General features: G+C 57.1%; 1 protein-coding gene across 1 annotated transcript in view; it reads left to right on the top strand.

Moving 5' to 3' along the window:
* MAPK1 (mitogen-activated protein kinase 1) overlaps window positions 1-14,846 on the top strand; it is a 57,247-nt gene that overhangs the window by 38,980 nt on the left and 3,421 nt on the right. Inside the window, exons 4-8 of the mRNA XM_070385735.1 lie at window positions 3,727-3,843; window positions 7,820-7,934; window positions 8,193-8,324; window positions 12,791-12,900; window positions 13,778-13,903. Coding sequence (XP_070241836.1) covers window positions 3,727-3,843; window positions 7,820-7,934; window positions 8,193-8,324; window positions 12,791-12,900; window positions 13,778-13,894 — 591 coding nt within the window. The 3' untranslated portion in view covers window positions 13,895-13,903. The remainder of the gene's footprint in view (window positions 1-3,726; window positions 3,844-7,819; window positions 7,935-8,192; window positions 8,325-12,790; window positions 12,901-13,777; window positions 13,904-14,846) is intronic.

Here is a 14,846-nt window from a genome sequence, read left to right as displayed (position 1 = left end):
GGAGCAGTTCAGCTGGCCCACATTGAGAAACGTCCATGTGGGGTACGCATCATCCACAGGGCATGCGTACCCAGAGTCTCAGTCCAGACAGGAGTGTGGCGCGCGCCCCACAGGCAGGACAGGGGCCAGGCTCTGAGCTCAGGGGACGCCTGCCCCTCCTCAGACCTCGGGGGCGGCCCTGATGCCGGCCCACAGCCCCCGGCCTTACTAATATCGTTATTTAGGTTCTTTTTTGAATTTTCAAGCAGGTAATTAAGTCACTTTTTCCTTTTCCCGTTGACTTCTGTGTTAATATTTTTTACTCTTGAGCCCTCAGGATGTCAGCTCTTTTAAGTGTCTTAGACCTTTAGCTTTTGACTCTGGTACAGTCAAGGCCAACAGCAGTTAGCTTCCTCTTTTGGTTTCCATAAACATGCTACGTGCTTGGTACCCAGCCTTGAGACCCCGTACACACTGGCCTCACGCTGCCCTCCTGGAACTCTCTCCCAGAGGCCTCCTGTTTATTTCTCAGGCCCTCCTGGAGCCCTCTCCCGCAGGCCTCCTGTTTCTCTCTCAGGGCCACAGGAAAGCAAGGGTTGTGGGCCCTGTTTGGAGGTTGTGCTTGCAGCGTGTTTTTGGGGAAACTTGCAGGGGTGTGTGGTCTCCAAACTCCATCCACAGCCCCAGGGGGAGCCCCAGGCTGCTCGGGTCGAAGCATGTATGCTTCTGGGTGGGCCTAGAAAGGAGGGTTCAAAAGATAAAACTGGAATGTCTTTGGGGCTTTTGTTCTAGGAGAATCTGAATTTACTCAGCCCCAAAGGTGGCCAGGTGGGAGTGGTGGGGCGTGTGACTGAGCCCTCTTCTGTTTCTTGTACCATGTCCTGGTTGTCTGCCTTCCTCTATATACAACTGTAGTAAAATTTTTTTTGTAGCCTTGGCAGTTTTTGGTTACTGCTGTATTAGCTTTCAGTGTTGCAGTGTTAAAAGAACTTTAAGAGCGTGACATGAGCTTCCCGTGGATGACCATGAACAGGGTTTCCCTACGTGTACCTCTTGGTTTGTTAAATTATAGCCAGTAATTTTTATCTACTATGAGTGCAGGATACCAGTAGAAAAACATGGTCCTCCTTAAGCCAGCTCATTCTTCTGAGAACTGTAACTCACAGGGACAGAGGAAACGTTTCCCCCGTCTTCCCAGTGGGGTCCAGGCTTCAGGGTAGGCACGAAGCCCCGGTTGATGAAGTACGGTGCTCCCTTAAAGTAAATGCCAGCTGATAAACGCACAAGAGTACGCAAAACACACTCTTGCCTGGAAAATCCCATGGACGGAGGAGCCTGGTGGGCTGCAGTCCATGGGGTCGCTGAGGGTCGAACACGACTGAGCAACTTCACTTTCACTATTCACTTTCATGCGTTGGAGAAGGAAATGGCAACCCACTCCAGTGTTCTTGCCTGGAGAATCCCAGGGACGGGGGAGCCTGGTGGGCTGCCGTCTATGGGGTCGCACAGAGTCGGACACGACTGAGGTGACTTAGCATAAACGCACAAGGGATCATAAAGTTAGAGAAGTCACCGTTGTGCAGCTCCCAGTGACGTAGCTGGTTGGTGCAGTGCGTTCCTGGGCCCTTTACTCAGGACTCCAGTCCCCTTGGGGCTCCTGCCGCCTCCCCACGTGGACGCCTGTTTACCTCCCGCCTCCACCCAGGCTGGAGCCTCTCTCAAGCCCCGCAAGGTGTCATGGCCTGAAACAGCAGTATCGTGTTTGAATGCGAATTTCTGAGGTCAGGACTTTGGTCAGGGAACAGGGGGTGCGGTGACTGCTCTGGGCTCAGCCTCTGGACCGCAGCTGAGAGATGTGGCCCTGGAGGCTCAGATCATCGCCCACAGGCCTGGTGGTTGGCGCCACGGCATGGCCACGTGTCGCCCACGTGACCTGGTGTCCCCACGACACGGCCAGAGGCCCCCAGTTCCCCAGGTGGAAGCCACGGTGCCTTTTATGGTCTCACCTCGGAAGTCGCACGGCGTCACTCCCAGTGTTCTCTTGGTTCAGGCAGTGGGAAAGGTTTGCCCGGCTTCCAGAGGAGGGAAGATCAATCCTGCCCTCTTGATACGAGCTCAGCCCCAGAGCTTGCGACCCACGGTGGGGTCAGGGTTACGTTGGCGTGGCTTTCTTCAGAGGAGCCCTCTCCACAGCTGTCTTTAGGTTGCTCACACCACGTGGGCCTGTCTCTGTAGAGGTGTGAGGTCCTATCTGCCTCCCCGAGTGCGGCTCCTGCTTCTGTTTCCGCTCCCAGACGAGGGTGGAGACGTCAGCCCCAGGACTGAGCCCACTGATCTGGGGGTCTGGATGCAGGCTTTTCACCTGGGGTTCTGCTGACCACAGAGAGCTGTGACTCGTGTCTGGACCCGGCCATGCCGCGTGAGCCGAGGGTGCCCAAGGAGTGGTGCGCGGTGCGGGCGCGTTGCAGATTCAGACAGTCCGTCAGCCCGCGGCTGTCCAGGGTGTGATGGCCTCAGCAAGCCATCTGGCTGTGGAGGTGAGGCTGGTGCCGGAGGCCAAGGGGGCCTCAAGACGCCACAGTGACTGTGCGGCCCTGTCCAGAGTGCCCAGAGCACGGCCCTGGAAGAGCCACGGAGCAGGCGTGGTGTTTGCTCCTCCTGAAGACGCACTGACAGGGGCCAGAGGACGGGAACTGGGCGGCATGGATGCAGAACTTCTGAGGGCTCCATCGAGGAAGCGGCAGGGCTTCGGGTCAGAGGTGCCGCGGGGGGTGCCAGCCTCCACGGCCAGGAGCCCTGAGGAGGTGGGTGGAGCCTGCAGAGTCTTTTTAAGTTGTTGAGACCTTCAGCTGTGGGGTCTCTGCAGAGGCTGGTGTCTGTTAAGTCGTCTGAGTATTCCTAAGCTGTGTCCCTGCCTCCGTGTCTCTATTTTTAGGGACTGAGCTCAGACCCTTGTCACTTTTCAACCGAATTAGAGCAGTCAGCCTCCAAAGTGATCTCTGTCTTCCAGGCTGCCTTCTGCTAGATTCTGGTCTGTGTTAGCATCTCTGTCTGTCTGTCTCTCTTTGTCTCTTTATCTCTTGGATTAGTTCCCCAGGAGCTAGGAATTAAAAGGTCCTGCAGTTGTTTGGGACCAAATATGTTCCAGTTACTCTCCTCACACATTGTAATCTGGAGTAGCCCCAACCGTTGCATGGTCAAGGCCGGCTTGCATGAGTCAGGAGAAGTTAGAGGCTGGATTTTTTTTTTTGGTAAGGATCCGTCTTCAGTGTGTGGAACGTCTTGTACAGCTTTGGGAGTGGGTTTGACTACAGGAGGGGAGGGAGGTGGGCAGAACAGAGGGAGAGGTCACAGGTGTGGAGAGAGGCCGCGCTGGAGAGGTTGGTCCCAGCAGTGACCGTTCCAGCGCTCGCTGGGGGCTGGTTTGAGTGACCTTACTCTGTGCAGAACTGTTTATCAAGTGGTCTAAGCAGGATTGCTGTGGGTAAGCAGATAAGTAGAGGCTGCAAACCGTTGAAAATGTGTTCTGGGCAAGACTCTGCAGCCTGTTCCTTTCTGACTCGAGGTGGCTGCCATCCCTTTGTCGTGAGGAGCAGGTAAGTGGGCGTGTGTCGTTGCCTCGGGGCTCTGCCGCCCGAGAGCGGTGGCGCTTGCTGGCGCGTCACAGCTGGCGTCTCGCCAGCGTCTGTGTGGCTCTGCTGCTGGCGACCTGACTCTCAGAAGCTGTCCTGTCTTGTTCTCCCCTAGATCTGTGACTTTGGCTTGGCCCGTGTTGCAGATCCGGACCACGACCACACAGGGTTCTTGACAGAGTACGTGGCCACTCGCTGGTACCGGGCTCCAGAAATCATGTTGAATTCCAAGGTAAGGACCAGGTTTGCATCGGAAGAAATCCAGGAGCCCAGAGAACTTAGGCCGTGAGTTGCACTCGGCCTGGGCTGAGGCTGGGTCTGTCTGGCCAGCCCCAAGGTACCGGCTTGTCTCCCTTCAGCACTGACGTCCGGGCTGGGCTAGCGCTGGCTTACAGAGCCGAGGGGCGTGCTCCCGTCGTGGGGCCCTGCGTCCCGCCCCCGAGCAGCCCTCCTCCACCCGGGCAGCTTCCTCCTGTCAGCTGGGCTGTGTGTGTGGACTGTGGTCGTGAATGCGGACCAGGGCTCTCCTGTAAGAGTCAGACCTACCTGATACGAAGAAGCCTCTTCAGCAAAATTGCAATAAAATTGGAAGAAAACATTGGTGTGGGAAAAATAAGAGCTGCTGTAACTCTTTCAAAATGACACGGTGGTCCGGCATCCAGGTCGAAAGCGCACTGCCAGCAGGGCCTTTGCTCACAGGAAACGACCAGAGAGTCTGTGGAGCAGGGCAGAGTTGAGAGTGGCCGGTGCGAGGGGCGTGAGCAGCGGCCGCAGCGAGGCAGCGTCTGGCTTGCGGTCGGCGCACCCGACATCTCTCAGTCATCCTGAGCCTTGTGTCGCGAGGTCGAGAGTCCAGAACTCCATCCCTTCCACCGTGATGTAACATGTGTGAGGAAGGCCATGAGAGTAGACGCTGGACCCACGTCCAGGTGTTGGAACCAGACGTCGTCCTGAGAGGCTCGATGGCAGTGAGTGAAGTGCACGGCCCAGGGGCTGGTTCTCTCCCTCCAGGCCTCACGTGAAGGACTAGGGCCACGCGTGGGGTTGCCTCTGCGAGGAAATGGAGCCTGTTTACAGCAGATAGCTGCTCTTGGTGTCACACCTGCGTGGAGTCAGCTGTAGAAGTAAAAATCCATTAGAATAGATGCCATCGTAAAGGAGGATTTGGCCTAACAGATGTTTCACAGAAGAAAACGCTGTGCTGATTCTCTCATAATTCCCGACCGCAGACAGCGCCACAGGGCAGGCCCCTGCGGTGGATGGCCACGTGAGTCGCTCCGTGCCGGGCGCCCACGTGCGCGGCGGGCCCTCCTGCCGTCTCCGGGGGACCCCTGGGCGGTGGCCTCCGCTCTCGTGCGTGGCTTGCGTCCTCTGACTCACGGCTCCTCTAGCCCGAGAGGCCCCTCCCAGCATGTCCAGCGTTCCCTTTCAGCACACCCGCGGGAGAATTGGGTCGGGGGACACCTGTGTACCCCTAGCCTCACCAGCGTTGACGTCTTCCGCCTGCCTGTCTCCCCGCTCTCCTCTCACTTCCCCCGTGTCAAGCTCTGACTCCTACCGGACTGACTTGAGGAGCTGGCGAACGCTCCTGGGCAGGTGGCATGCCCTCCGCGCGCCCGTGACGGCAGCCTCGTCCGGCGCTGGCCCTGTTGTGTCCTCACAGCGGCGTGTTGCGGCCCCTGTGCTGTGCCCATGTGGGGTCGCCCCCGCTCCTCCACAGCCCGGATCGCTTGGGGAGCGCAGAGGTGGCCTCACGCCCGCCTGAGCTCTCCCTGCTTCACAGGGCGGGCTCCTCCTGAGGGGCCCGGGTCACTCTTGGCTGCACAGGCCCCGCAGGGTCTCAGAGGCCGTGTCTGGGGCTCGTCTTCCCGGAAGCCTCTCCCCGAGGTGCCCGTGAGCACCGCTGTGTCTGTCAGTGCTCCTCCTGGGGCTGCAGAGCCCGCTTCTCTAAGTTACATAACGAGCTGGCATCCGTCCGTGAAGGAGCGATCACACGTCTTTCTCTTTCTCCTCCTCTGACCCCGTCCTTGTTCTGAAACATTACTGGACTCAGGGTGGCTCTGGGCTTTTGTTTGTTTGCTGTCCGTTATCTTCCTCTTTTTTTAAGCACTCACTGTCCCAGCTTTGGCTGGAGCGCTCTGTGTATTTATAATACGGCACTTGACAGCATTTGTAACTTGCGGAGCAGGGCAGGAATGGGAGAGGCGAGGGTCGCAGACACCCCGTGCTCCAGACCCCACAGCGTCTAACCGCTTATCCAGGACCCTAAGCGGGCTTGTCTATGTGGGTTTTATCTATCAATATTTACTATATGAAAGTGAAAACTGAGAAGTTTTAACGTGTTAATTTTTTAAACGTATTTTAAACTAAAAGTTAACGTGAATTAGGCGTTTCTCGTTTTTTAACTATCTTCCACAAGAAAAACATTTTAGTGAGAACAGTGGTGGTCTCATTTTTGCCGGTCTCTCCAGCATTTGGCTTGATTTGGGCATGCTGGCTTCTCACCTGGCTCTGCCTTCAGTCTCAACTCTGCGGTTTTGGTTTGAGTTAGTGAAGAAGAGTCTTGGCGTGAAGCTAGGAACCTGGTGGGGGACGGGGGACTGCCCCGTGGACGTGAAACCATGGCCTGGTGGCTCTTGCTGAGACCTACACCCGTGTGAGGTCCTGTAACGCCCAGCATCAGGAGAGCAGGGCTCGCTTTTGTCTCATTTCACGTGTGGCGTCCCGGAAGAGCGTCCTGCGCGTGCGAGAGAGTGAGTGACTAGGAGGACACAGGACGCTGTGGTCGTGGTGGGGGGCAGCCCACGGGGCTCAGGGGCACTGCCCCCCCAGTGTAGCGTCCCCCCGGCGTCGTCCCCGGCGCCCCCTCGCTGGCTCTTCACCCTGTGCCCTCTGCTTTCTCATTCTCTCTCCGTGTGTGAGTCCCTTGAGAATGAACCGCCACTGACTGTGTCAGTCTGCGTGTCCTTAGCAGCGGTTCAAGTGCTGCCTGAGGACAGTTGGTCTCCACCTAATCGTGGTTATCAGTTCAGTTCAGTTCAGTCGCTCAGTCGTGTCCGACTCTTTGCGACCCCATGAATCGCAGCACACCAGGCCTCCCTGTCCATCACCAACTCCCAGAGTTCACTCAGACTCTCGTCCATCGAGTCAGTGATGCCATCCAGCCATCTCATCCTGTGTTGTCCCCTTCTCCTCCTGCCTCCAATCCGTCCCAGCATCAGAGTCTTTTCCAATGAGTCAACTCTTCGCATGAGGTGGCCAAAGTACTGGAGTTTCAGCTTCCGCATCATTCCTTCCAAAGAAATCCCAGGGCTGATCTCCTTCAGAATGGACGGGTTGGTTATAGTTGCTGTTAATACAGTAGCAGTGTCGGTAGGCGGCATGTTAACAACTACTGGGACATCCTAGGGAGATACCCCTAAACCCCCAATCTTATTGGAAAGAATTATTTTGAAATTCAGCCCACTTTATCAGAGGTATAGATCTGATCATTAAATCTTTGACTTTCAAAAAATACTTTGCTATATTTCTGTAGCCTTTAATATTTGACTGGATTTTTTCCCCTGTAGCTGTTCTCCACATCTCTTCTTCTACTTATCACTAAAGCATTCTCCACAGAACTCTGCTTCTACAGTAACAGCCTTTTGTCACTGTCGTATGGTAATTCTTCCATGTCTTTTCACTGAATCCTTTAAAAGAAAAACTGTACCTGAAAAATGAATAAAAAAAGATGAGAGATAGGAATTAGTTGAGTAGGATGGAGCCAGCACGCCCTCGTGAACCCAGAGATCATGGGTGGTTATTGTTTTGTTTTTAATGATTTTCAGAATGAAGAAAGATATTCTGGAAATGGAGCAACGCCCCTTCTGAGTGACTTCCGAGTTTCAAAAATGAGGTCCCCAGATGTCTGAGAGTAGTCAGTGGCTGCTCACTGCTTTCTCGTTTTCCCAGCTTCAGCTCGAAGGGGTTCTGATTCTTTCTCTCAAATCATTTGATAAAAGAAATGAGGTCTGCTACAGAAATTCTAACTTAATAAGTGAATCTGCTCTGAAGAGGAATGAAATCCAGCAGCCTTGGCTTTTTAGCGTCTTATAAGAAAGCCGGTTGCGTTTGTCTCTGCACGCTGTCCCACGCACGTCTGAATTGCAGGGCAGGCCGCGCCCGTCGTCTCGGGGCGGCAGGGGTCACTCTCCCTTCTCCCGCTGCAGGGCTACACCAAGTCCATCGACATCTGGTCCGTGGGCTGCATCCTCGCGGAGATGCTCTCCAACAGGCCCATCTTCCCCGGGAAGCACTACCTTGACCAGCTGAACCACATTCTGGGTAAGGTCCTCAGCGTCCGGGGCCCACGTTCACGTCAGAGCCCTTCGTGAGCTGGCGTGGAGACGATCTTGCAGCTCTGGGGCCTGTCCTGGGCATGAGCTGTTTCTCTTCGTCCTTGACGGAACACTCGGTGAGAAGGGCCAGCGCTGGGAGGTGGTGAGAAGACGCTGAGCGCCGGGGCCCATTCCCCGCTGCTGGCGGCACGCGGCTGGTTCACCGTGGTCTTAATAACTGACAGCAGATTATTTTATCTGATAGGTATTCTTGGATCCCCGTCGCAGGAAGACCTGAATTGTATAATAAATTTAAAAGCTAGAAACTACCTGCTCTCTCTTCCACACAAAAATAAGGTGCCATGGAACAGGCTGTTCCCGAACGCGGACTCCAAAGGTGGGTGCACTTCGTCTGTGTCAGTCTCTGGGCCCCGGGGCCGCGGCTGCTGCGTCGTGACACGGCCCCGCTGGGGGTTCGGTCTTCACTGCCCTCCCTCTCTTTCGGAGCCGCCGCGGCCGTGGGCTGAGGGGTCTGGGGGTGATGCCTGGCTTTCCACATGTGGGTTTGTTTGGTACTTAGCTTGGATTAAGTTCATGTCTTTAGAATCATCGTGTCATTGGGTAATTTTTAAATTCAGGTTTATCGTAGAATAATTTACATAGAATAAGACAGCCTTTTCGGTTGTGACGCCTTTGAACTTTAACAGATGTATACGGTCCTGTAACTTCACGCCAGTCGGAACACAGAGCATTTCCGTTGTTCCCCAAAGCTGCATCATGCCTTTTTGTGGTCAGTCGCCCCCCTTGCCCAGGCCTGACACCTGGGGGCTGCTGAGCCCACAGGCTGCACGGGTCTGCTGGCCCTCGTCCTGCAGTGGGCCAGATGGGGCATTCCGTGCCCGTAGTAGTGCCCCGAGAGCACCAGAGCAGGGGCTGCAGGGTCTGAGAGCAAGGCGCCTCTGCCACAGCCTGCTGGTCAGAGAACGTCTCACAGCCAGCCCTGCTCCCCTCATTCAGAAGGTGCAGAGGGCTGGGGGCCAGTTCGCCTGCCGGCAGCTCGCGTCTGCTCTCCTCCTACAGCATGCAGAGATAAGTGTGTCCGCTTAGAAAACAGACGGGTGTCTGTTCTAAGGCCCTGGACACGCAGCAGCAGTAAGACACAGTAAGAGCCTGCTTGCAGGTAGCTCAGCGTCTGGATTTGTCTTGTTAATAGTGGTTCACAGAGAAGGGAATGTAGTCTCTTAAGTACAGGAAACCGGCCTTGATACGATTTATTGTAGGAGGTGTGGACCTTGAAAGCTCCTCGCAGCTTGGTGATACGTGTGTGGTCACGGCCGTGGGAGGGTCACCCTCTGCACACGGCTGGTGCAGGGGACGCTCTGGAGCCTGAGGGGCAGGTCGGCAGCTTTGCCACGTTTGTGCCTGCAGCTCTGGATATTGAACTTGTGGGTTCGCCAACCAGATGGGAAAACGGCATTTTAATTTGTTTTTCTTTAATTAAGAGTGAGGTTGAATGTTTTTTCATGTTTGGAGGCTGCTGAGTGCCTTGAACCAGTAGTAGTATAGATTTTCCTTCAGAGGAACCTAGCTTGGGGTTCTCTCCAGAGTTACTGTGGTGAAGGGGAAGAGATGACTCTTCAGCAGATGTTACGGGGCTCGTCGAACAGCTGTCTGAAAGAAAATCAGATTAAATCACTATTCACACATGAGAGTGAACTGTAAAACAATTGATGATCAAATACTTTTCTAAAAATCATACTGTTAGAAGTTAACAGTATTTAGAGTACTATTTTTCTGATCTCTGCATGGGGGAGAAATATCTTCCTGAGCTTTGAAAACAAACACACACCAAGACGACAGGCGTGAGTGAAAGGCTGGTAGGTTTGATCACAGGAGAGTAGAGTGATGAGACCCGGCGTGGACAGCGTGTAACCCCTCCAGGCTGCACAGCGCCTCGAGCGTCCTGGTGCTGCTGTGCTGACACCGCACGGTCCCGCTCGGCCCTGTGCTCCGGGGGCAGGCTGGGCGCCCAGGCCTGTGCCTTGGGGCAGTCACTGACCTCACCACCGCGCATTTTCCTTAACTCAGAATGGGACGAGTTTCACCCACCTCATAGGAGAGTTGGGAATACAGCCCCTAAGCGTGATTTTCACAAAGAGTTCATAGCAAGGGGAGCTACGAGCGAGCAGTGTCCACTGAGGAGGTAGCACAGCACTCGTCCCACGTCGTGTGGCTCTCGGCTGCGTGAAAGAAGACACAGAGGAGGTTCTACAGACGCGTCAGGGACGAGCGATGTGAAGGGCTGTGCGTGCGGGGAGTCCTCAGACAGGAGGGCCGGCTCTGAGGCCTTCTCTGCCCTTCATGGGAGCCCTGACTGGCCTCAGCCCAGAGGGCTTCACCAGCCCGGGGACCAGCAGGCCCTGGACTCCCGGCACGGCCACAGTGACCACGTCTGGCCTTGCGATGCAGCAGTGCCTTCTCCGCCCACCTCTCCTGTTGGCCAGCCTCGCTTCTCACCGTGACATGGTGGCCTCCAGCAGCTCCAGGCTCACACTGGCCTGTGTCCTGAGAGCTCCCGCCCCTGGTGGTCACTGTGGCCAAGGCCTCTGTCCCTGTTTCCCTGGGCAAGAGCTGCCCACGGGATCTTTGTTCCCCAGCCGGGAGTCAAACTCATGCTGCTGCCATGGAAGCTCGAAGTCTTCACCAGCAGGGAAGTCTCCTGTTTTTTGAACTTGAAAAAACTGCAGTTCTTGTGAGAAATCTGTCTCCGTTTGTCGGATCGCCCGCTGTTTGAACAGTAGGCAGACTTCCTCACCGCCCTGTAAACACGCCTGCGTGTGCGTCCTCAGTGGGACCGTAAGCAGTGTCCTGTCTGCCCATAGAGTCTCGGTGCAGTGGGTGCTGAGCTGACTCCAGGGTCAGGAGAGTTTAGCAGACGGCAGCTGAGGTCCTGGAGGAGGCTGGGGGTGAAGATGGGGACTCTCGCGGGGTGGACTGGAGTCCTCCCTGGGCAGCGCCAGGGGGCAGGGCCTTGGAGCCTGTAGAGGAGGAGGCCTCCATTTCAGGTCCTGGTGGCCACTCAGAGGGGTGAGGGCACAGGGTGGGGGTCTGAAGGCTCCAGAAAGGACCCCGGGGAGTGGGGACTAGGGCACAGCAGGCAGGGTCAGCCTGGGAAGGGGACAGGGTCCCCCTTTCCCAGAAGGACGCGTGTGGACCCACTGGAGGGATGCCCAGGGAGGCCACCCTGGGGAGCCTGGTTTCCCGGTAGGATGTGCCGGCCGCGGGGAGGGCCTGACCCGCCCTCGTGAGCAGGAGGCGCGTGCTCGGGGCAGAGCAGGACTGTCCGGGGCCCCGGGGTTCTTGGCCGTGTGCTCCTCAGCCCTGAGGCCCCACGGCCCTTCCTGGCGCCCGTGGGGTGAAGCCCTTGGTGGCAGCGCCGGCGTCTGCCCACCGTGCTCTGCTGCCGTCTGCCCGGGGCCTCAGCAGCAGGGCTCTGAGCCCAGAGTCCGGGAAGTGCGGCTGTGGTGGCGCGACCTGTACAGGTGGCCGCCTCCTCTGGCTCCACTCGGGACTTGGAGCTGAGGGTGGACAGGACAGGCGGCAGTCTTGTTCTGGATCAGAGTCCCTCCTGGTGGGTGAGGAGGCTCAGAGCGAGCGCCAGCCAGGCGAGCTGCCCTGGGGCCTGGCGGGGGAGTGACCCATGCGGCAGACGGTGGGGTCACAGAGCTGCGCTCCCCCAGAGTTAGGGGCCCCGTGGGGTCCTGGAGAGGCAGGGTCCCGGCGGGACGCCGTCCGGCCTCAGAGGGACGTCGGTCTTGGAGGGCCAGTAGCCTCTGCACCCAGGGACGCGTGTGCGCAGGCAGCGTGACTCAGTGTGGGTGCAGCGCCCGGCCTGCACCTGCCCGCAGCTCGCCTCCCCCAGCCTCCTGTCCCTGCACACAGGCTGGAGGCCAGGCCTTTCTCCAGTAGCAAAGAAAAGAGAAAAGCTCTTTTCCTTTGAAGTTGTTGCCTAGGATTGAACTTGAAGGAACGTGAGGTCTGATTTAGGAATGCCCGTCGCCTGGGGGTGCATGCCTCTTAGCAGCAGCAGGAGGTGGAGGTTAAAGACAATGCTGGGGGCTCTCAACACTGCAGACAGAGGTCCCGGAGTCCTGAGGCAGACGGCCACTATAGGGAGGGGCGGGGGCAGGCCCTGGGGCTGCTGGGGCTCAGCAGGCGTCCCATGCTCCCCTGTCGCTATTCCGCTATTCCGGGAAATGTGCTGTTGGTAGAAATTAGGGTTAGGGTTAGGACTTAAAAAAGATCCTGCTGCTTTTCACACTTCGCTTTATGGACGTGAAAAACGCCCTTCATTGTGTGGAGTTTCTCTTCACGTCCAACGTGGTTTACTGCTTGGATGGACTCCTCGTTGAAGGTGGGGAGCAGGGGCAGAGCCCAGGAGGGAACATGTTTCCAGGGCCCTGCGCTTCACACACACCTGTCAGCCGGAACCTGGAAGGAGGGGGCTGCAGCCACAGGGCAGGAAGTAACCAGGGCCACAGCAAGCTTGGAGCTGACCCAAGAGCGGTAATACGCGCAGCCTCTGCTCGTGACCCTGCAGAGTGGGGCCATGCTTTCGGACCAGGCCGGGTTTTACGGGCAGACTTGAGCCTGAATCCTGGCTCCCTGTGCAGCCTCTGCAGAGCGCGCCGCCTTCCTGAGTCTGGTCTCTGCCGTCAGACACTCAGGTGAAGCAGGCTCCCCTGAGCGCATGGCTCCCTCAGCTCCCCCGTCTAGTGGGTCTTGACTTAAACAGGGAGTGCGCAGTCTGTTCGGTGACTGCTCCTTTGGCTTCTCACCTCTGCAAAACCTTTCTCTCTGTAGCTCTGGATCTACTGGACAAAATGTTGACGTTCAACCCTCACAAGAGGATCGAGGTGGAGCAGGCTCTGGCCCATCCTTACCTGGAGCAGTACTACGACCCGAGCGATGAGGTGAGAGTCCGGCAGGGGCTGCCTGCCTGGGCGGACGGGGAGCGCGCACGGATCCGTCAGCTCCCCCAGGAGCAGTGGAGGCCGCCTCCCTGTGGCAATAGGGCAGCAGCGGAGAACCAGAGACCCGGGCTCCTGCCCTGGGCGCCCGCGCAGCAGAAGAGCGGCACGCTAGGGCCCCACACTGCGAGCCCCCCGCAGGGAGAGCAACTGCGAGTTCCTCCTTTCCCCCCTTTCGGAGGCCAGAGCCGAGTTTGGGGTGTGTGTTTTCCTCCCCTTAAGACCTGGTGTGAGAACGGCAGGGATGAGGGCTGGGTGCCTGGTAACAGCACTGAGTGTGTGAGGAGAGTCTTTGATGTACATACACAGTGTCAACTTTCTGGTCATTTATATAGAGAGGGGATACTTTAAAAAAAAAAAAAAAAGTACCAGAAAATACAAGAAACTTCACTTTGTAGTCTGGTTACACAGACACCGTTATTGAAATTTTGGAGTATTTCCATCTCATTCTTACATTTTTGTATTTAAATTTAGAAAAAATAAAGCAGGGTTCATTCTGTTTAACACAAGCGTGGCCGTTTGCCACAATTCTCGTCGCCCGCGAGGCTTCGTGTTTCACCGCGAGGCTTCTTCATAGGAAGGCGCTGCTGTGTGTACCGGACGCGCGCGTGTGAGCATTGGGCAGCCAGCCGCAGCCCTCCCCGCCAGCGCAGCCCTGGCCACACCCCAGCGCCGTGCGGGGCCGCTGCCCGCTGTCGGGCCTGGGTGCATGGGGCACGCCGCACACCTCGGGGGGTGGGTGCTGCCGGCGGGAGCCCAGGGCCTGGGCTTGCAGCCTCCACCACAGCCCCTCGTCTCAAAGTTCTGCTTTCTCTTCAAGCCCGTCGCCGAAGCACCCTTCAAGTTTGACATGGAATTGGATGACTTGCCCAAGGAAAAGCTCAAAGAACTCATTTTTGAAGAGACTGCTAGATTCCAGCCGGGATACCGATCTTAAATTTGTCAGGTACCTGGAGCTTTAACCATAGAATAAGTCCTGGCCAAGGAGACAGGGTGGTGTTAATGTCATTAAAGAGGGGTTTTAGTATGGAAGCTTTGCAACCTGAGGTGTCGGGAACCATACAGCCGTGATGGTTGGGTTTTTTTAAAGTTCTCAAAAGAGGAAACACTGATCTCAATTTTAGAGAATCTGTGGAAGAGGAGAGAGTGCGGCTTGTGTCCGGACTCTAGGAGCGAGTGTGTCACAAGAATTAGGCTGGGGTTGAGGCCTCTGCTGGGAAACGCTTGGGGCGGTCCGGCTTGGACGTCGGACGGCTGGCTAGGGGCTCCGCACGGCTTCTCCGTGCCCCTCCCCTGTCCTGGGGGGGGCGGTGAACCCCGAGTCCTGCTCCCAGTGAGACTGCGTCTGTTGGCAGGGGGCGCGGGTTTGACCTGGAGTATGATGTCCTCAAGTGAGACAGGACATTAGAGGGGCGCTGGGGCCTCCGGGAGGCCTGGTAAGCCCTCGGGGCTGCCTCTCAGGGCTCGGGGTGACAGGGGGGCCCTTCCTGCCCTTTCCCAGTCCAGCCTGCCAGCCTTACCTTCCGGCCAGCCCGTGGCTGTGCTGGTCACGCTTGGGCAGAGAAAACTGGGGCATTTAAGGCAGCGCTGGCTGCGCCCATGTGATGATTCTGGCCCACCTGCCTGTCCAGCGTGGGGGCGGGTGTGCTGAGAAGAGGGGCAGCAGCGTCCACTTACTGGGCATTTACAAGACGTGTGCATCCCAGGGTGGACCGCCGGTTAGTAAACGGCACCCCGCCTGCACACCGCAGCTGGAGAAGCCTGCGTGCCACAGCCAAAAATACACAGAGACCAACGGGGAAAGTGAGCGGCCTCTGGGAGGCTTCCCCGTGGGCCACGCCTCAGATGTGGGCGCCGCCTCGACCGCGGGTTGGGAAGCAGATCCCCCC

This window comes from Bos mutus, chromosome 17 (genome assembly GCF_027580195.1).
Source record: "Bos mutus isolate GX-2022 chromosome 17, NWIPB_WYAK_1.1, whole genome shotgun sequence".
Taxonomy (NCBI): domain Eukaryota; kingdom Metazoa; phylum Chordata; class Mammalia; order Artiodactyla; family Bovidae; genus Bos; species Bos mutus.
This window is presented reverse-complemented; position numbering and strand designations above follow the sequence as displayed.